A 23,450-nucleotide genomic window follows, 5' to 3' on the forward strand; every position below is an offset into this window, starting at 1 on the left:
GCGACGAGACCAGCCGCGCCGAGGCGAGCCGCGAGGAGACCAGCCGCGCCGTGTCGAGCCGCGACGAGACCAGCCGCGACGAGACCAGCCGCGACGAGACCAGCCGCGACGAGACCAGCCGCGCCGAGGCGAGCCGCGACGAGACCAGCCGCGCCAAGGCGAGCCGCGACGAGACCAGCCGCGACGAGACCAGCCGCGACGAGACCAGCCGCGCGGAGGCGAGCCGCGACGAGACCAGCCGCGCCGAGGCGAGCCGCGACGAGACCAGCCGCGCCGAGGCGAGCCGCGACGAGACCAGCCGCGCCGAGGCGAGCCGCGACGAGACCAGCCGCGCCGAGGCGAGCCGCGACGAGACCAGCCGCGCCGAGGCGAGCCGCGACGAGACCAGCCGCGCCGAGGCGAGCCGCGACGAGACCAGCCGCGTCGGGCGAGCCGCGACGAGACCAGCCGCGTCAAGCGAGCCGCGACGAGACGAGACCAGCCGCGACGAGACCAGCCGCGTCGAGCGAGCCGCGACGAGGCGAGCCGCGACGAGACCAGCCGCGTCGAGCGAGCCGCGACGAGACCAGCCGCGTCTAGCGAGCCGCGACGAGACCAGCCGCGTCTAGCGAGCCGCGACGAGACCAGCCCGCGTCTAGCGAGCCGGGACGAGACCAGCCGCGTCTAGCGAGCCGCGACGAGACAAGCCGCGTCTAGCGAGCCGCGACGAGACCAGCCGCGTCGAGCGAGCCGCGACGCGACCAGCCGCGTCGAGCGAGCCGCGACGCGACCAGCCGCGTCGAGCGAGCCGCGACGAGACCAGCCGCGTCGAGCGAGCCGCGACGAGACCAGCCGCGTCGAGCGAGCCGCGACGAGACCAGCCGCGTCGAGCGAGCCGCGACGAGACCAGCCGCGTCGAGCGAGCCGCGACGAGACCAGCCGCGTCGAGCGAGCCGCGACGAGACCAGCCGCGTCGAGCGAGCCGCGACGAGACCAGCCGCGTCGAGCGAGCCGCGTCGAGCGAGCCGCGACGAGACCAGCCGTGTCGAGCGAGCCGCGTCGAGCGAGCCGCGTCGTGCGAGCCGCGTCGAGCGAGCCGCGACGAGACCAGCCGCGCCGAGGCGAGCCGCGAGGAGACCAGCCGCGACGAGACCAGCCGCGACGAGACCAGCCGCGACGAGACCAGCCGCGCCGAGGCGAGCCGCGACGAGACCAGCCGCGCCAAGGCGAGCCGCGACGAGACCAGCCGCGACGAGACCAGCCGCGACGAGACCAGCCGCGCCGAGGCGAGCCGCGACGAGACCAGCCGCGCCGAGGCGAGCCGCGACGAGACCAGCCGCGCCGAGGCGAGCCGCGACGAGACCAGCCGCGCCGAGGCGAGCCGCGACGAGACCAGCCGCGCCGAGGCGAGCCGCGACGAGACCAGCCGCGCCGAGGCGAGCCGCGACGAGACCAGCCGCGCCGAGGCGAGCCGCGACGAGACCAGCCGCGTCGGGCGAGCCGCGACGAGACCAGCCGCGTCAAGCGAGCCGCGACGAGACGAGACCAGCCGCGACGAGACCAGCCGCGTCGAGCGAGCCGCGACGAGGCGAGCCGCGACGAGACCAGCCGCGTCGAGCGAGCCGCGACGAGACCAGCCGCGACGAGGCGAGCCGCGACGAGACCAGCCGCGACGAGGCGAGCCGCGCCGAGACCAGCCGCGTCGAGCGAGCCGCGACGAGACAAGCCGCGACGAGACCAGCCGCGTCGAGCGAGCCGCGACGAGACCAGCCGCGTCCAGCGAGCCGCGTCGAGCGAACCACCAGGCACAGGACCACGGAACTACCGAAAAGAAGACCACCGAAAGAACCCCCGAAACACACTCCACCAACGAAGCGTGGACCCCGGAGACAGCTCGCGATCTTCCTTATCCTTCTTGCCGTGCGGAGTGGAGGGAGCCGCTCTCAGGCAATGACCCTCCGGATTGGACGAGGGGTTGTCGGACGATCAGTGGCCTCCCCTCATTGGACGGGAGGAGCATTCCACCTTGCGGGGGCGGAGCCGGCACTGAGGTGATGAGCCTCCTGATTGGTTCAGTGGGGGAAAATGGTGGCCATCCGTGATTGGAGGAGGTCCGGTGGGAGGGGGCAACGACCACCCTTCACCCGTGCGTGTCTGACAATCCAGACGGAACAACCAGGGGAGCACCCTATTCTCCATCCACCCTTGTTTGGGGGAGGGATGATCTCGGGTCGGCTGTCAGGCTAGCCGCTGTCGATTGGACGATCTCACGGTGGGCGGAGGGAACCTCACTCCTGGAAGTGACACGTTGCACGTGGGCGATGGATGGCGATGGTGCGAGAACGAAGAGTTTGTGGTTTGGGAGGAAGATTTAAAGATCTAGAAAGAAACCCGCAGTGCACGGACACTGATCAACCCATTAAACATCGGGGAGGGTTCTGACTATAAACACATACTTTTCGAAATAACTGAACTGCGGGGACTCTGGCTTTTGTGTGCAAATGGCTGCCAGAGTCGTAACAATACCAGGTGGGATTGACTCAGCCTGTCATCCTTCTGAGGTCGGCAAATTGAGTGCCAGCTTGCTCGAATGATTGAGCCATTTGAGTGTCCTGTGTTGGAGTGGTGACTTGTGGATTGTGCCCAACAGCCCAGGAGTCTGCTTTGGCAGCACTAATGCTCTGTACAGAGTACGGTCCCAATGGAGTTGAATATGTTAAAGGGTGTGGAGAAAAAGAAGTCTGAAAACCCACCTGTTGGATGGTTATAGAGCAAACCTATAGTCCCCTCTGGTGAAACCATTTGGGGACCAATAAATATATCAATAATTTTCTATGTGAATTGTAACCCTTCCCTGTTCATGAGAAAAACTTACTTTCAAGACTTTGGGTGATTATGTTAACATCGTTTGCCAAAACTGAAGACAGTTGAACAGGAAGTCAGGACCGTCGTGATGTTTTCCCCCAACGAGTCACACACTCGGGTTCGATTCCTGACCTGGTTATAAAACGACGCTTCGTGGCTTCGTAGACATTGTGTTGCATCACAAAACGTGGGTGGTGTCCTTCGCTAAGAGTAACTGAGCATGCCAGAATGCCGGCCAAATTACAAATCCCTGCCCTTGTGTGTGGGGGGCACTTCATCGGTGGCGTGACCGCCCCTCTGTGACAATTGAACCAGCGGGCCAAATCGGATTTGTTAATGATGATGACTGTGGTGTCGTCATCACCGTTTCTATGCAGCACGTGGCTGTGGATTTGCATCAGTCCCAGAGGGGAGTAGCAGTGCATCTGATGCAGTACCCCCAAACATTGTTCCCAAAGTCTCTTTTAAAATTCTAAAACACCACAGATGTTTGAGAACCTTTCGTTTTGAGGCTGGAATGCATCGTTTTCACCACTTGTTGCTAACTATCCCAAAACGTGAGAAATATGAGTTTCTTTTGCATTCATTTTGAACCAAATTGATTGATGTACAAAATAGATGCTGCCTTTGAGATTCACCATTTGTCGATGTGGAGACGTGGACTCTTTCAAATGAACATTTTGCAAAAGCAGACGGCGAGCACTCTGCCAAAGCAGCCTGACAATGAGACATCAATAAGAACCGATGGTGAACCTCTAATTGGATATAGGAAATCAACGGACATTGTTCATTCTCATTACCGAGATGCTCGCACAGTGCGCAGGGAATGCATGGAAAGGTTCCGGGTGCTCAGTAATAGCTTTGGATTGACGTATTCTCGACGACGTGCAATGTATGCTCTTCCCAGGAGGATGAGTGTGTCATCAGACCACCGAACCTGTCAAAGGGTAAGAGCAAGGAGAAGGAGAGGCAGCTACTTTCAGAACAAGAGGTATGTATTGTACTATTATGGGATATTGGAAATTTAGAAGCTTACTTTCTTATGAATCCCCCCTTTTTGTTAACTTTTATTGTTATAAAAACGTGTTCTCCTTGATTAGTTGGTTGTACTGCATAAAAAACCATTTCTTTTTACAATATGGAGTAATTTGCTTCCATCTGTACATGAGGTCCCACGGACCATTACTAAATCCTCGTATCCTCAGTTAATGATTCGAGGCATTTTTAAATTGGGGTCCTATTCAGGTTTTGTTGAGGGAGGTTGGAAAGTTCATCTATTGGCATGATGCGATCTAGTTTGGCGTTTGTGTTTCGGGAGAGATTCGAGGAAGCTGTTTGTTTTGGGGAAAGAGGAGATGTTCTCGAGGTGGGCCTTTTATCCGCACTTGTAGGATTAGCGATCTTGCCCTTCATAACGCCCCTTTAATACCCCGCCTGATTGTCTTGGCACATTGATTATATGCTCGACAGATCCACCAATCTGCATAAACTCTCCGTCTATATTCTCAGCTCTTCCCTGAGTTCAGTGTAAAACTTTACTTTGTTGTCGCATAAATATGATGGCTTTTCTGAACGATGTCGCAGGAGCGCTAACGGTCACGTACATCGGTATTGTTTATGTACACAAACGCGACCCTCTCTCTCTGCCACCCCTAGAAAGAGCACTTGTACGAGGAAGCACTGTACACGGTGCAGTACCTGCTCGGTGCGTCTCCACCCGGGTACATGGCTGATATGCGACAGCTTATTGACTACCTGCAACAGGTGAGCTGGCCTTTGTATCGTGCAGGTATTTTCCTGGCAGATCATCTGAAATTGTCAAAATAAATGGCTATGGTTGAGGGCGATGTACAAACGATTTCAATTTCCTTACATTTATCACCCAGGCTTTTGAAATGACCATCACGAAACATGAAAACGTTATGCTGCGTGTCAAACAAGCCATAGTAAGTGCTTTGTCCTCGTTCGCTGCAACATTTGCACCCGGCCGAGTGGCGCGAGTGACACATGGTGTGGTGCCCATGTTGCAGGCTCCTGTACCCATGCTGGCTGTGAATGTTGTCAAAGCACGGGATCTGCTTCCCAAGGATGCCGACGGTACAATATTAGTCCAATGTTGTGTTGTAAGCTGATTTCATGGAGGTGGATTGGGGGGGGGGAGCGGTGGAAGGTGGGGCAATGAATAAGGTAGGGGGAGGGGGTTCATCCCAAACATGTAAACAGGAGTTCATGTGGTCACTGACATTATTTTATTCTTTACTGTGATGTGAAAATGACAGTTTTCTTTCTTATCCTTATAAATGCAAATTGAGAGATAACGGTGTTATCATGGTGTTACACAGGGTGTCCCAGAATTCACTACGGAACATTAAAAAAAAAATGAAGATTACATTTGATGTCATGAACAGCAGGTTAAATAATATCCATCCATCCATCAGGACCATACACTGTGCAGAGCATTGGTGCTGCTGAAGCAGTCTCCTTGGCTATTGGGCACAATCCTGGACGGGTCACCATTCCAACACAGGATATCAACAAGCTGGCACTCATTTTGCTGACCTCTGCAGGATGACAGGCAGTCAACCCACCTGGTATTAATTCAACAGAAAAGTGGGATTTGAACTCAAGATCCAGGGATCCCAAGCCCACCACCATAACCATTAAGCCAACACCAGGCATTTAAATAATATGATTGGTTGATTATTAAAATAATTAATGAAATAATTAAAGTCATGCGATTGGTTGACCATTTTTTCAATTCGAAGAATAATAATAAAAATTACTTATTTTACGTTCCGTCATGGCTTCTGGGACACTGTACAAGAGGTCAGTGTGAGACTGACCCCTGACATCTCCAGCTCAGATGAAGGTATTAGGGAAGTACAATGATGTTTCTATTCACGTTCAATGGAATGCTATGCAGGTGATCGGTTTCCTCGGTACATCAGTGCCAGAAGCCGTGTTGTACTCACAGCAGGTGACACCAGAAACACATCTCTATGGTATGCATTAACAGATGAAATACTGTTGTCGCCTCACAGTGAAATATGGGAACAAGTGGAGAAACTTGCTTCTAACAATAAAATATCATTCATTTGACAATAGGAAATCCCCAATAATACTCAAACTTCCTGATGTGCCACTAAATATTGATGTAAGGAATGATATGTAAATAACTTGAAAAGTAGATGATATTGATTTTCTTTTTTTGTACCTGTATGCTCCCCCAACCTGTTTTGTGTACCTGTGGGGACGGGCAGGCTTTAGCGATCCTTATTGCATGCTGGGAATCGTCCCGGTTCAAGAAGAGGCCGCGGCCGCAGAGGGCCGAAAGGAACGCCGCTTCAGCTTTCGTCGTCGCCGAGAGACACGGAATGAGAAGCGGGGTTCCAGAGAGACTTTACCCGCAAAATACATCCAGTGCACGGAGGTCAAGCCACACACGCTGAACCCCGTGTGGAATGAGCACTTTCGCTTGTGAGCTGTAGATTCGCTTAGTGCACATGCACACTTCCATTAGAAGCCTGTTTCTACTAAGCAGAATAGAGATCTTGTAGGATGGGGGAGATCAAACTTGAATCAGACTAGTTTTACATAAATGAGGTCGTAGGTAGGACTGCTGGGATACCAAGGTGTGCAATTTAATTTAGATCATGCAACCAGTGCAATGAATCTTCATAAAAAATGAATAGTTTATAACTTTATATCGTGCTAGAACATGTGTGGTTTATTACCTCTGCCACCGAAGGTGGACGGAGGTTATGTTTACACCCCTGTCTGTCTGTCTGTGAGCAGGATATCTCAAAACGTTCTGGACGGATTCAGACGAAATTTGGTGGATAGGTTGGGTGTGTACCAATAACGAATTGATTAGATTTTGGATTGGGTCCAGATATGGATCTGGATACCAGAATTTTAAAGTGATTCTTCACCTTTGAGTGATCGGGCCAAAAATGATATATGGCACGATATCTCAAAAAGTTACAGATGGATTCGGATGAAACTTGGTGGAAGGTTGGGTAGATGACAGGAATAAGCCAGTTACATTTTGGTTAATGTCTGGAGGTCCGGATTGTTCAGCCTGGTGGAGTTTACGTGCTCCACCGAGTGCCGTTCTAGTTATTCTAGCGAACCTCATGATACTAGTAGTTGATTGCATTCCTATAAGGTCTTCTATTTAGATTTGTTAACATGTACTGTTAGGGAGGAGAGGGAAGAAGAGATGGAGGTTGGGGGGAGGTTTGAGATGGATACATGGTTCTTTCCTTTCACAAAACAAATCCTTGTGTTATTGCATTAGAGTACTCAATCAGTTGTGCCTGCAAATCAGAATGCAGCATATTTTTCGGGAATGATGTACATAACAGGACTGACAAAGTGTAAAGAGGTAGATCAGCAGTCTTGTGAGAGCAATGCTTCTCTCTTGAGAAGCACGTATACCATATGTGTATATATATATATATATATATATATATATATATATATATATATATATATATATATATTATATGTATTCTGTATACAGTATGTACATTGCCTTCAGAAAGTATTCACACCCCTCAAAGTTTTTCACATTTTGTTGTTTCAGGCTGAATTTAAAATGCATTAAATTTATATTTTTTGTCACCGATCCACACAAGATACCCCATAATGACAAAGTGAAAACATGTTTTTAGAATTTTTTACAAATTAATTAAAAATGAAAAGTTGAAATGTCTTGCATCAATAAGTATTCAACCCCCTGAGTCAGTACTCTGTAGAAGCACCTTTGGCAGCGAATACAGCTTCGAGTCTTCTTGGGTATGTCTATCAGCTTTGCACATCTGGATTTGGGAATTTTCTCCCGTTCTTCCTTGCAGATTTGCTCAAGCTCTGTTAAGTTGGATGGGGAGCGTTGGTGAACAGAAATCTTCAATTCTTTCCACAGATTCTCAATGGATTCAAGTCTGGGCTTTGGCTGGGCCACTCAAGGACTTTCATGTTGTTGTTCTGAAGCCATTCCAATGTTGCTTTGGCAACATGCTTGGGATCATTGGCCTGTTGGAAAATAAATTTTCGCTGCAGTTTAAGGTCTTTTGCACTCTGAAGCAGGTTCTCCTCAAGGATCTGCAAGTATTTGGCTCCAATCATTGTTCCCTCTCTCCTTACAAGTCCCCCAGTCCCTGCTGCTGAAAAGCATCCCCAGAGCGTGATGCTGCCACCACCATGCTTCACGTTAGGGATGGTGTTAGAAGGGTGATGAGCTTTGCATTCAGGCCAAGGAGTTCAATCTCCCTCTCATCAGACAACAGAATTTTCTTCCTCATTCTCTCAGAGTCAATCACATGCCTTTTTCTCAAGAGTGACTTCCGTCTGGCCACTCTCCCATAAAGCCTCGATTTGTGAAGTACTGCATAAATTGTTGTCCTTCCACCAGGTTCTCCCATCTAAGCCAAGGAACTCTGTAGTTCTGTCAAAGTGGTCATTCGGTTCTTGTTCATCTCCCTGACCAAGGTCATTCTTGCCCAGTTGCTCGGTTTGATCAGACTGCCGGCTTTAGGCAGAGTCTGGATAGTTCCATATTCTTTTCATTTCCAAATGATGGAGCTCATTGTGGTCTTGGGAACTTTCAACACTCCAGAAATTGTTTTATACCCTTCCCCAGATCTATGCCTCCTCACAATTCTAGCTCGGAGTTCTATGGACAGTTCCTTGGGCTTCATGGTGGAGTTTCTGCTCTGACATGCACTGATAACTGTGGGATCTTATATAGAAAAGTGCTTCCTTCTAAATCATGTCCAATCAATTGAAGCGGCTACAGGTGCACTCCCATCAAATTGTAGAGACATCTCAAGGATGATCAAAGGAAATTGGACACACGTTAGCCCAATTTGGAGTGTCATTGCAAAGGGGTTGAATACTTGTTGATGCAAGACAATTGAGATTTGCATTTGCAATTAATTTGTAAAACTTTCTGAAAACATGTTTTCACTTTGTCATTATGGGGGATTTTGTGTAGATCGGGGGCAAAAAATTTAAAATCAATCCATTTTCAATTTAGGCTGCAACACAACGAAATGTGACAAAAGTTGGGGCGTGTGAATAATTTCTGAAGGCACTGTATATCCCTCACCAACCACGGTTTTGAATAGCCACTCTTGATATGCTGTATAACATTTGTTACAACCACTGTATACAGTTTCGAGGAACCATGGTTTTCCACAGTTGCGCATCAGTCCACCAACCATCATTTCAAATCTCCCATCTTCATGTTCAAGCCCCCACCACGAGTGGCGCATCAAGCGCAGTGATCCACTCTTGCCTGCCTCGTTCACTCTCCTGTTGTCCCTCGCAGGTAGTTCGCATCAAGGAAATTAGGCAGTCCTCAATCCTTAATTTTATGAGAAGAGCCACCACCCCCAGCAAGCAACCACTGCCCCAGACACCACCACCACCACTGCCTCTACACCTCCACACTCGTTTCCACCATCCACCGATGTAACCATCTTTCATCCTATCTCAGTGGCCAGTTCTGTTTTCCATAGGCTTTTAGTCTTACCAGCTGCGGATTTACCAACCATGGGTTGTTGCAGGAACCTAATCCCCAGTGGTTGGTGAGAAATACATGAATATATATATATATATATATATATATATATATATATATATATATATATATATATATATATATATATATATATATATATATATATATATATATCTTGGCTGACATCAACAATTCTTTGGGAATCGTCAGGTTCCCATCGTGTGCTGCCTTTTTGTCTGCTGGTTGCATCATTGGTTAGGGGCACAGCTATGCCACTGATGCAGTGCTCCGGTTATCAGTACCCTTCATTACTGGTGCTCATTTTACCGACCTCAGAAGGATGACAGGCTGAGTCAACACTCTGGTGTTAAATCAGTGGCCAACAGGACTTGAACTCAGGACCCGATGATCCCAAACCACCACCCTAACCGCGAAGCCAACACCAGGCTATCATCAGGTTGAAGTCAGTGTGATTATCAACTACAGTACTTACTGTGAACAACCCAGAAACCTTTCGTAGCTTTCACCGAAAAACAACGTTGCATTTATATAGATGTTTCAGGGATATGTTTACGAACAGTAATCTTGATAAACAGCTGGTGTAGATGGGTGGAAAAAAAATCGGATCCTGAGTTCAAGTCCTGTTGGCTACTGATTTAACACCAGGGTGTTGACTCAGCATGTCATCCTTCTGAGGTCGGCGAAATAAGCACCAGTGTACTGGTAAGGGGGACTGCATCAGCGGCATACTGCGTCCCAACCAATGATGCAACCATCAGCCAGAAGCTGCACGAGAGAGACAGAGACAGGTGTCCAATAAGCTGACTCCAACGATAATTGAGGTAACACCGGTCAACGAGCGTATTATGAGACTAAGGGTTCGTCACTCCTTGGGTGTCGTTTCCCTGGTCTCTGTATATGCTCTGACTGAGGCGAGTGATCTCACCGTGCTGGATGCATTCTATGCCACGCAAGAGTCTGTGCCCCAAGCCCCAAGCTTCAGCTTGATCAGTGCCCCAAGCGAGACACTCTTCTCGTCTTGGGGGATTTCAGTGCATTGACTGGAACTGATGGGGTTGGTTATGAGACACGTGTTGGTCCCCATGGGTGTGGAACTGTGAACCAGAATAACACTAAGTTCCTTGACTTAACAAGAAGTCATGGACTTAGGGTGGCTGGTTCATGGTTTCAGCACCCACAGGCTCATCGCTGGACTTGGTATTTCAACACTGGTGGTGTGGCAAAGGAGATTGACCATGTGCTCGTTGATGGTCGCTGGAGAATGTTTCAGAACTGCAGGGTCTACCGGAGTGCTCCGTTCTTCAATACTGACCACAGGCTGATTGTAGCAACTCTGAAGTTTCAGCTTAAATTCAGCAGAATGGTACCATCCCAGCCTCGGCTGAATGATGGCAAGCTCAAGGATGAGAGGGTAGCTGAGGAGTTTGCGAACAGGCTGAGTGGAAATTTTGGGGGTCTGGGTGCTTTGGGGGACCCTGAAGAGTTGTGGAGTGCCTTAAAGACCACCGTCCTTGATGTTGCCGGTCGATGTCTTGGAACTCTCCATTGGGCAAAGAAGAATTTTGTCTCAAGGGACACTGCATACCATTGACCAGAGTCACAGGACCAGGCTTAATGGCAGAGCTGAGCTGTTCAGGGAGCTGAGGCATAAAACTGTACGTGCACTATGGGTGGACAAGGAGGCCTATGTGCGAGGAATCTGAAAGGGGGTAAGCATCAACTGTGGTCAAGTGATTCTTGTCCTGCTTACATGGGAATTCACGCATTGCTTTCCTCCAAGCCCATCCCTCGGTGCACTGCATTTAGAGCAGAGTGGGGTTGGCCCTTCACAGAGGAGTCCGAAGTGAAGACCCGCTGGACGAGTGACTTCACCTGGCTGGACCAGGGTGATCCACCAGCTGTTGAGTTGGATGTCAGGGGTGTTACAATCCCAATTGCAAACCCTCCAATCAACTGTGATCCACCTTCGTTTGTGGAATCACAGGCTGCGGTGAACCGGTTGAAATGGTGTAAAGCTCTTGGTATCTGTGGCATCCATGCTAAACTTCTCAAGGCTGGTGGAAATGCCGGTTGGTTGCAACCAAGGAACTCTGTAGTTCTGTCAAAGTGGTCATTCGGTTCTTGTTGCATGCAGTGGTTGCATGCAGTCATGGTTGCATGCAGTCATGTGCTCTGACTGGAAGAGGACCCTTGTTGTCCCTCTCTGGAAAGAGAAGGGTGATCGCCAACACTGCAACAACTACCGAGGGGTGACGCTGCTCCCAGTGCTGGGCAAGGTCTCTGCTTGGATAATTCTTGATTGGGTTCGCCACCATCTGCTTGAGCATCAGCGTCCAGAGCAGTCAGGCTTTATACCAAAGAGGTCAACGATTGACCGTATCCTTGCTCTTCAGGTCCTCACCGAATGCAGGCCAGAGTTTTGGCAGGGGCTGCTTGCAGCCTATGTGGATCTCTGCAAACAGTTTGATTCAGTGAATTAGGATGCCCTTTGAAGGATTCTTGGTCTTCGTGGGGTGCCACCAAAACTGATCAATCTGATGTCTGAACTATACTCTGGTACTGAGAGTGAGAGTGCTGTGAGATGTGGTGATACCATCTCTGACTTATTTCCAGTTGTTATTGGAGTTTGTCAGGGGTGTTTCCTGGCCCCCACACTTTTTAGTGCTTGTATGGAATGGATTTTTGGGAGGATGTCTGAGAGATCAAGCTGTGGTGCATCGTTTGGGATTGTCAATATCTCTGACCTTGATTTCTCAGATGATGCAGTCATCTTTGCAGAGACGCTAGATATCCTTTTGTGGGCCCTCGAGGTGCTGAATGAGGAGTCTGAGCCACTGGGATTATGGGTTTCCTGGGTCAAAACTAAGATCCAGGCTTTCAATGAGATTTTGGATGCTGCTATCCTGTCTGTGCCTGTTTATATTGAGGTCACGGAGAGATTCACTTCCCTTGGCAGTGATAGTCATGTCTCCACTGGCTGGGAGCCAGAGGTCAATAGATATCTGGGTCGGGCCTGGGGAGTCATGGATTCACTGGATCATGGGGTGTGACACTGACGGGACCTGTGCGGGAGGATGAAAGTCCGAGTCTTCACGTCCTTGGTGCTACCACTCTTCCTCTATGGATGTAAGACTTGGACTCTGACTAGAGATCTGAGATGGAGACTTAATTCCTTTGGAACCAGGTCTCTTCAGAGAATCCTTGGCTATCGCTGGTTGGACTTTGTGTCCAACGAGCGGTTGCTAAGAGAGACTCAAATGAGATTTGTTACCTGCATAGTCAGTATTAGCTGTGGCTGTGTGGACATGTGGCACGTTTTCCTGACTCTGATCCTGCTCTCCAGCTTCTCTCAGCAAGGGAGCCTCGTGAGTGCAGGAGGCCAATGGACCAACCATGTGCCTCGTGGTTGCAGCAGGTTGATCAGCATCTCAAGGAGATGGGATTGGGCCAGGCATCTGCCTGTGGGATGGCCAGACAGAGGCCCTTGGAGTACTGGCAGAAAGTGGACACAGTTACGCGCTGCTCTGGTGCATGCTCCCGTACCTGACCTGACTCGCTCAGGGTGACTGAGCACGAACCACTCGCTCAGGGTGACGGAGCACAAACCACTCGCTCTGAATCACATGGCACGGAAAAAGCGTCCGCAGTGAATGAACAGTTCGCTCAGAATGACGTAGCACGGTACCGCAATCGACAATGTGCGCTCGGTAAGTGGCTTAAGTACTCATGGAAGCACTCCATTTCAATGGTTGACAAGGAGTGGTTGGCCAGGCTGAATTGAATCGTTCGTCTAATATATATGTATATGTATATGTATATGTACATGTACATGTATATAAAGACGTTCACACATAGTACACAAATGAGAATCCCAATGCTATACACCCCCTCAGCTTCCGGACTGGTTTCATCACTTGGCGAATCATCAGCGATAGCGCAGACAGCAATGCATACCAATGAGGCTCCCAAGCATGTACCATCTGCAAACGTCAAAAGCAGTCAATAAATAAATCGATGAAGAAAGAGCCACCCACATCTCTCACCTGTGAATGGAGGGAATAACCAATCGGCTCTCACCAAATGGACTACACCCAGGTGGCTAGGATTGTACAATGACTGACCTCTCCCACAATCCAGTTGTGCAGCATTACCTTGTATAAGTCTTCTTGCGTTAGTTAACTCGAACAAAGGATATTTGAGTCTCATGAGAATTGGCTCCCACAGTGCTGGAACAGATATGTAGATGACACCTTCGCTGTTGTGCATACAAACATGGGAGACCACCAACTGGGATAACTTGGCCCCGGGTATTCCCCAGCATTAATTTCACAATCGGAATTGAAAAAGAAAGCAAATTGGCATTTTTTGGATGTGTAGGTTCACTGTAAGCCTGACGCTCCCTGAAGACTTCAGTTTACAGGAAACCAACCCACACCAGCAGATTCCTGGATTTTAACTCCTGCAACCCAATCTCTAACAAACACAGTGCAGCATGGACGTTAGCAGCTTGGGCATGGACGCTGTCACCTTCAAAGCCGAGGTAATTAAAGAAATCGGATTAGTTAGAGGTGTCCTGCTCAAAAATGGGTACAACAAGGGGATACTCCCCACTTTGGAAGAACCAAAATGGACAGAACGGAAGGAGCCAGACACACTTGGGCATGGTATACTGCCATACTACCCGGGCCTTTCAGAAAGGATTGGCAGGATAGTACGTGGCTCACGGATTGGCGTAGCCTACAAGCCTCTGCACACCATACGTAATGTCATCTCAAAATTAAAGGACCCAATACCAACTTGTGATAAATCTGGAGTCGTTTACCATTCATCATACAAAGACTGTGACCGTGAAACTGGAAGAAGTTTGAAACAACGACTAGATCACGAGATGAACATGATAGAGCAGGGGTTCCCAACCTTTTTTTTTTACTGGGGTACCATTTCACATGTTCATGGTCCCACCAATTACCACTGTACCAAAATTCGCCTAAAGGCCCGGTCACACCTTGACGTTTTAGCCAACGTTTACCGATTTTTGAATTTTTTTTTTCTAAAACGCTGGCACACGTTGAATACGTTATGGATAAGTTTTGATAACATTGAGAGCACGCTGAAAAACACTGCCATACGTCATTGTACGTTGGCTTTAAACGTTGTACTCTTTGGTTGTCCTCAAACTTTTTCATGCTTGAAATTTCGACGTATGCCGGCGTATGACTCACACGTTCCGCTACGCTGGCCACAAGTTGTATGCACGGTCTGCGATCGTTGACAGACGTCAACACATGCTACTTGTAAGTTAATCATAAGTTGAGACACGCCAAGGTAATGTTTAGCGTACCCGAAACTTATTTCTAACCTATGATTAACGTGTTGTTGGCACGTTACGCGATCGTTGCCACACATCGACAGACGTTACTTTTAAGTTACTCATAGGCTGAAAGACGTCGGTATAATGGATCGTCCTTGCGTCAGCGTCCACGGCCACGGTCAGGACACTTATTTGCAGCATTCTTCAAACTTTTCTTCGGCATGACGAGGATGTTCACACTTCGATGTCTAGCTTGGCTATGATTCCAATTGTCCATCGGTAGCATCTATTTAAAATAGTCGAGTTTGAGCGTTTTAACACGTTCAGAAGAAACGCTTCAAATTTCCAAACCCCAGCGTCAAAAAACAAAGGCGAGTGACAGCAATTTAAATCGTTCATTGTAAACAATGAAAATAGCTGAGTGGTACCGTTTAAAAGTCGTTGAGTGTAAAAAAATCCAATTGTTGAGCGCAAGCGTCTACTTTCAATAGTGGGGTTTGAGCGATTTAGCACGTTCAATAGAAACGATTAAAATTTCCGAGCGCCAGCGTCAAAAAACAAAGGCGAGTGACAGCAATTTAAATCGTTCATTGCAAACAATGAAAATAGCTGAGTGGTACCGTTTAAAAGTCGTTGAGTGTAAAAAAAAATCCAATTGTTGAGTGCAAGCGTCTACTTTCAATAGTGGAGATGCAGCCATTTAAATCGTTGAGTTTATCATTTAAATCGTTAAATCGTTAAACGCAAGGACGATCCATCATAACCCACACCCTCCCCCTCACACTCACCTACTACTGCCAACATGAACAAACTACTACTAATACTAATACTGATACTGATACTGCTACTGCTGACATGGACATCGACTCAAAAAAGACTCGAAAACACTGTTGGGTTCCCCTTTTATGAGCAGCATTTTTATATACCAATTCCCAAAACCGCTGGGAACACGTCTTTATATGGCAGTTGTAAGCTAGAAACACGTTAATTTTTTTTTTATGTCGACCGGAAGACGTCATTGGAATACGTCTACATACGTCGATGTGTGTTGGGACTACGTAAAGAATTGGTTCAAAGCACGTCAAACATAAGTTAGAAATAAGTTTCGCGTAAAAAAGACATTACGGCGACGTGTTTCGACTTATGAGTAGCTTATAAGTAGCCTTTCTGGACGTGTGTAAGCGTCCACATATCGTGTGTAAAACTTATCCCCATCGCATGCGGAACGTGTGTCATACGCCGAGCACGTCGTAAAATTTTGAACATGTTTAAAATTTCTTGACGTACTCTACTTACTACGACGTATGATAGCGTACATTAGCGTTGTACTCACGTATACCAAACTTACTCATACCGTATTTGACGTGCTCCAACGTTTTAGACACATTTTTCTTAGGTCGGCATACGCTGGCAAGATCGCCAAGGTGTGACCGCGATGTTGACACTTCCATTTCTACGGCAGTTATGATTCGAATTGTTGTGCGTCAGCCTTTTAATAGGCTACGTCACGACATCGTCGGCGATGCGTGCAACGCGCTATGCCTAAGTTAGACTATCGTTGGGCATCGGTTGTGTAGGCCGACAACAGGTTCAGCATTCGTTGGTATAAGTTATCTATAACACAACGAAACGTTCTGTGTCCGTTACCAATGCGTTATACATAAGACCAAGTCGCTATGAATACGTCCGAATCTTTAAAAAAAAAACATCAAAAGTTCAACGTAAGCCAGCGTTTTAGATACATTTTAATACGTTGCCATCGCTGGCTAAAACGTCAAGGTGTGACCGGGCCTTAAGATAGTGTTTATTTGCGATACAGATACGACAATGGGGAGTTAAACAATACTAACAATTCACAACTATGACATTGAGCAATCTGATCTGAACAAAAAAATGATACAGTAAGTACCTATTTGATTGTTTAAAACTAGTACGTGCCCATAAAAATAAATAAATAAATAATAATTAAAAAAATTTAATAATAATAAATAAATAAACCACACAGGCCGTTTCTTCGCTCTCACGTGCCCGTACGTGCGTGACCCGGAAGTTCGATATTATTCGCAGTTACGATTATTCGCAATTTATTTTTAATACCCAATTATTCAATTAGCGCCAACGTATTTTACCTTTTCGCAATGTCGTGGCAAGGAAAAACAAAAAGAGAAGAGAAGAGAGAGAGAAAAAAATTTACTTCCTGGTTCGGAGCATACCAGCACTCTGATGTTCCCGAAATTTATACACCGTCTAATATGAAAACGATCATAACTTGGGCCATTGTGTTTATCTATAATTACGCAAAAGAAATCGAGAAATTATTAGAATACACGAAGTCATCACTCTCCGGAAGCCCTACGTTGTAACCCGTAATGGGGAACGTGGCTGTGCTTCCCTTCCCCATCGGCCATGCCCACGCAACAACGTGTCTTCCCATTGGTTTTGTAAATAAATGGCCATAACTTGGGAAGCACTTGTCCGATTAATATCAAACCTTGAAAAGGCACATCCTCAGGTCCCCAGCAATATACCTGGCAAGTTTCAATTAGATCGGACCAGAGGTTGACGAGAAACAGCAGACACACACAGACACACACACAGACACACACACAGACACACACACAGACACACACACAGACACACACACAGACACACACACAGACACACACACAGACACACACACAGACACACACACAGACACACACACAGACACACACAGACACACACACACAGATTGCTGGAATTATAGATAGATGTCAGTTAATGGAATGGTTGAGCCTGCTTCTTGCTCACAAGCAGGTCGATGTCAGGCTTTATTTTGGATAAAGCGCACCGAACATCATGTTCAACATCCAGTCGGGATCTTTGTTTTGTTTTTAAAATAACAACTGATGAGAACCCAGCTGCACACAGCCATGTAGATGGGAATACTATGAGCGAATGAACAGCCAGGGCAGCTAGCTTAGGGTAAGACCCCAACATTCCACACCAGAAGTCCGCAAGATTCATCTCGTCAAACTGATCTCGGGCTGTGGAGTCGTTCTGGAGATCAATCAAGCTTTCCTGCAGTCCTGTTCCAGGTGGCAAATCCAATGCATTCACGCGAAATGAGTTGCGAATTATTTTCAGATCCAGTTCCTTGAGATCCGGAAAATAGGAATTTCATTCCTCATCCAAATAAGCGAGGTGATCTTTTACCAGTTGTATGAACTCCCTTGGGGGAATTTTTTTCACGCTTCTGAAGAATATCGGCCGTGCAAGAAAACATGACCCCCTCTCCTGCTTCGACATTCGTCTTCCACAGACAGAGTTTTTTTTCCTGAAATCCCTTGACCTTATCTATGAAGTCAATGATAGTTATGCCAGTCCCCTGAAGAGACTTGTTCAGGGCGTTTTACTGAGAGAAAATGTCGACCAAATAAGCCAGGTGCAATGCCCAGCCGGGGTCGTTCAAAGCAGCGACGAAATCGACAGTCTTTGGTTTTCCATCGTTTTCGAAGAATTCACGAAGCTCAGCTCGCATTTCAAACACGCGCTCAGCCATATTTCCACGGGATAACCATCTCACCTCAGTGTGGAATAAGAGAACGTTATGGTCGGAGTCGAAATCCTTGCAAAGTTTCTTGAAAAGTCGCGAATTGAGAGTCTGGGATTTCACATGGTTCACAATTTTGATCATGGTTGAGAGAACGTCAGTCAATGGCTTGGGGAGCACCTTGGCTGCGAGGGTGTGGCGGTGGATCGTACAGTGTAGGCCACGCACTTCAGGAGCAACTGCCTTCACAAGCATTTGGAAACCTGATCTGAACCCCTACAAAGCTGGAGCACCATCTGTCGTACAGCCTTTCAGATCAACCCCTGACAGCCCAACTTGATCAAAGACGGAAGACACCTCTTCGAAAATGTCCTTTGCTTTCGTTGTAGTTTTAAGCAGGGGCAAAATAGTATTTCATCCTTGAACTTGGCTTTATGCACGTACCGAACGAACGAACGATTTGGGCACAATTTGCCACGTCAGTTGACTCATCCAATTGCATAGAAAATCCGCATGGAGATGCCTTGATTTCTGCCACCACCTGGTCACGAATATTGGTTGACATTTCTTCAATGCGCCTCTGAACTGTGTTGTTTGACAACGAAAGAGAATTGAGCTTCTTGGCGCTTTGTTCTCCCAGCATGAGACGTACGATATCCTTTGTGGCGGGAAGGATGAGGCTTTCACTGACGGTGTGAGATTTTTTTTCTGTTCTGCAATTCGCAGTGCAACTAAGTAGGATGCCTTTACGGCTGCCGTGGACTGCTGTTGAAAACTGCGGCTGCCGTCAAAGCGTGCTCTTTTCATGGCATTTTCCTTCTGACGAAAAAAATCATGGTCCTTGTCGCTGTGTTCAGGATGAACAGAATCAAAATGGCGCTTCAATAGACTTGGCTTCATAGATTGATTGCCGAGCACTTTTCCATAAATCACAACACTGTGGAGCTTCTAATTCACCTTTTTGGATGGAAGTGAAGCCTAACTTGAGATAACTCTCCGAATATTTTCGCATTGACATGATGCTGGTGAACGATAACGGTAACAATAAGCCGGGCAATAAGCAATGATGACAGTGTGGCGTGTAGAGACAAAACGAATAATAAGACTTGTTCACAATGGCCGATAACAAACAGCTGTCAGTGTACAGCCGCCTTCGATATAAATTTAATTATTGTGCACAAGCTACATGAGAGAGAAGTAAAATAAAAATTGCGTTTAAAAAAAACACGCTGCCGCGTACCACCGAGAAAGTCCAAATGTACCACCTGTGGTACGCGTACCACAGGTTGTGAACCCCTGTGATAGAGCAATTAGGCTTGGAAAGGCGACCCAGTGAGCCATAGCACGTCATTGCCTGCAATCTGGCCATAAATTTGACTGATCGGACCCGCGGCTGAGACACTACATCTAACAAATGACACAGGTTGACTTTGGAAGCATTGCACGTGAAGAGCCGGGAGGGTGGTCTAACTGGGGAGATGGTGGACATACCCACACAATACACACCTCTGATGCAAATGGCGAAAACTGGATGGTGCATACGGCTGGTTAAGGTGAGCAACAAACAACATCCAATCCCAAACACCACATCCACATGTGCACAACACCCAATGAGAACCCCAACACTCACACAACCAACACCTCATCATGCCCACCCCGGACACAAAATCAGCTGTGTTCGTGCCCTGGAAACACAACAACAAAACAAGCACACACAATAACACAAAAACAACACATATAAAACACCAGATAACGTGTAACTAAAACCAAAAAAGAGCAGAAGCACCCCATCATTGAAGTGATTTTACGTTTTTGTGTTTTTTTTGCTTTTGCAAAATATAATTTAAAAAAGCGCTCCTCCATTTGACCTCAAGCTCCAGCATGTGACCGGAAATGAGTGGTCATATCGCAATTAAAACCGTACATGTGCCGAGGCTATTGTGTCTATTGTGCTTTGTGTCTATTGTCTATTGTGCCTAAAGATGCCAGCTGTGAAGCCGGCGAAACGTTGCCTGAGACTGCGAAACGCTGGTCTGCTCTTGCTTTTTTTGCTCAAATTAGCAGAGTCGATCTTGTTTATTACTTTTGCTTGGAAGTGCCTTCTTTTCAAAAAAAAAATTATATATCACACACAGACACACGTACACACACGTACACACACGTACACACACACGTACACACACGTACACACACGTACACACACGGCTTAAATTATGCACATGACATCAGCATGAAACACCAGGATGACAGTTTATAGCTGGGTCAGGAATCAAACCCAGGCTAATCAGGTTAGAGGCAAGGGTGGATATCTTTTTTTGCTCAAATTAGCAGAGTCGATCTTGTTTATTACTTTTGCTTGGAAGTGCCTTCTTTAAAAAAAAAAAATTATATATCACACACAGACACACGTACACACACGTACACACACGTACACACACGTACACACACGTACACACACGTACACACACGTACACACACGGCTTAAATTATGAAACATCAGCATGAAACACCAGGATGACAGTTTATAGCTGGGTCAGGAATCAAACCCAGGCTAATCAGGTTAGAGGCAAGGGTGGATATCTTTCGATCATCCTTCCAGCCATGTCTCTCTCCACGAAATACAAGGGTCTATGCAAAGTGCCCTGAAGCTGGAGGATGCCACAAATCCAAAGGTGCTAAAACGACACAAAACTACTCGGAATGGTATAAATAGATTTTTCTTTTTAATCGCCTGAGAAAGTTACGGAAAAAAAACAAAGAAAAAAAAATTCAGGAATAATGTCTTTCATGCATTCATTTCATTTATCCACTCTCGTCCAAAAACGCACACAACCGACCCCAAATCCCTCTGGCGATATGTCCGTCGCCAACTGTGCTGTTCCTTCAAATAACAAGAAGAAGCAAATATCACCTCGTTTCACAAGCATTGTGTACAGCGAGCAGAATGTAAATAAACCATTGAAACCGGGTGTGGGCAAGCTCATACACCTCCCACAAGAGCTGGGGATTATGAACTGTTCTTTGACCTCTTTAGGTATAGGCAGTGTGTCTGGCGTTAAAGTAAAGCAGATGGCTCTAATGTCATACAGAAGTCTTCCAAATTCACATAATCACCAACTGTTCATTCTGTGCTCAACTGACCCATCGTTGCATATAACTCGCATAATTCCCTCCATGTTAATTATCCTTGTGTCGATGCACACTGAATTTTTATATGCCACTTCTCAGGATTATTTTAATTACTTTTGTTGAAAAGGAAAGGTGCTGCAGCATCACCAGGATGCACAAGGAACTTTGATGTAGGAGGAGGACGTTAGCCCATCGCATCAAGTCTGTGCTACGTCATGGGGTTGAGTAGTGGAGCGGACACAGAGATCAACACGGCCAGCGTGAGTGTGTGTGTGTGTGTGTGTGTGTCTGTGTGTCTGTGTGTCTGTGTGTCTGTGTGTCTGTCTGTGTGTCTGTATATTTATGTATAGATATATAAATATATATGTATGTGTGTGTGTATATATATATATATATATATATATATATATATATATATATATATATATGTATGTATGTATGTATGTATGTATGTGTGTGTGTGTGTGTGTGTGTGTGTGTGTGTGTGTGTGTGTGTCAGTGTATGTGTGGCAGCCTCTAAAATTTTACAATTAACTGTAACATATACTCCTTCAGACCCGCCATCACCCACGGGATTCCTGTGCGGAGCACGGGTATCCCTGCTAGTGTATATATATATATATATATATATATATATATATATATATATATATATATATATATATATGTTTATGTATATCTATATATATATATATATATATATATATATATTTATTTATATGTTTATGCATATGTATGTATATATGTATTTATATATGTATTTATGTATATATATACATATGTATTTATTTATATATATATATATATATTTATGTATATATATATATATATATTTATATATATATATATTTATGTATATATATATATATATATATATATATATATATATATATATATATATATATATATATATATCTTCTTCTTTCGGCTGCTCCCTTTTAGGGGTCGCCACAGCAGATCATCCGTGATGATCCGCATAATGATTTGGCACAGGTTTTACGCCGGATGCCCTTCTTGACGCAACCCTGGTCGCCTGTTACGACACAGGGATATGATACACCTATTCTAACCAGGGCATACACCGGGCCCAGTACACTGGTACTCACTTCGACGACCTCGGAAGAATGACAGGCTGAGTCAACCTCCTGGTGTGTATTAATTCAAGTGGCCAACGGGGCTTGAACTCAGGACCTTTTGGATCCCAAGCTGCTACCCTAAGCACTACGCCAACACCAGGTATGTGTTGTGATATATATATATATATATATATATATATATATATATATATATATATACATATATGTATATATATATATATATATATATATATCTATATATATATATATATGTGTATATATATATATATATATATATATATGTGTATATATGTATATATATATATATATATATATATATATATATATATATATATATATATATATATATAATTGTTGTAGATTTCCGCCAGTTCGGCGTGCGGACGACCGCCTTTACTTAATTGCGTCCACGTGCACCCACCGAACGCGCAATCTCGTCGTAGCTTCCGGATCAACGCCGAAACCCAGGTACGGGTGTTTTTAACACACCATAAACCAGCCAATCCCTCTCTCCACGCGCTACAGGGTCGATCGCCGAATTGTCGATGTACCTAATTATTCGCGCAGACAAAGATACCGGGAGTTTATACCGCGACGGGGCCTGCACTAAAACGAGCCGCTTAAGCAGCTCGTTCCGTATGCGATTGCCGAGCGGTTTTATATCACCAAGTCCCGTCGGACCAGATGTACGTTTTATCGGCTTGATAATCAGCCAGCGAATATCCCGAACGTTCCATGGCAGTCAATCTGAGGAAGGGACGCAATGAGCAGGTGACATTCAACAATGGGGACATTTATTTGTACACGGCACGTAAGCAGTCAATGGGGGGATGGGGACAGGATACGAGCAAAAAGCCTATAGCCGATTCCTATTATTATTTACAGCACGCACTTGCACAATTCACTACTTCAAGACAAGGCGCCACAAACTTTCATGCAAAACCCAAGAAAGAAAGAACCGGGCTCGTGAGCATTTATAATTTCTTAGAG

At 46.5% G+C, this 23,450-nt stretch overlaps 1 protein-coding gene across 2 annotated transcripts in view; it reads left to right on the forward strand.

The window, feature by feature from the left end:
• Positions 1 to 23,450, forward strand: part of BAIAP3 (BAI1 associated protein 3) — a 224,559-nt gene that overhangs the window by 25,780 nt on the left and 175,329 nt on the right. For both annotated transcript variants that reach the window (XM_085863421.1, XM_085863422.1), the window contains exons 4-8: positions 3,752 to 3,835; positions 4,501 to 4,608; positions 4,731 to 4,790; positions 4,875 to 4,941; positions 6,105 to 6,321. In XM_085863421.1, the coding sequence (XP_085719547.1) occupies positions 3,752 to 3,835; positions 4,501 to 4,608; positions 4,731 to 4,790; positions 4,875 to 4,941; positions 6,105 to 6,321 (536 nt within the window). The remainder of the gene's footprint in view (positions 1 to 3,751; positions 3,836 to 4,500; positions 4,609 to 4,730; positions 4,791 to 4,874; positions 4,942 to 6,104; positions 6,322 to 23,450) is intronic.

The sequence above is a fragment of the Eptatretus burgeri genome, chromosome 17, assembly GCF_056783735.1.
Source record: "Eptatretus burgeri isolate ZD-2024b chromosome 17, Ebu_testis_v1, whole genome shotgun sequence".
Lineage (NCBI taxonomy): Eukaryota > Metazoa > Chordata > Myxini > Myxiniformes > Myxinidae > Eptatretus > Eptatretus burgeri.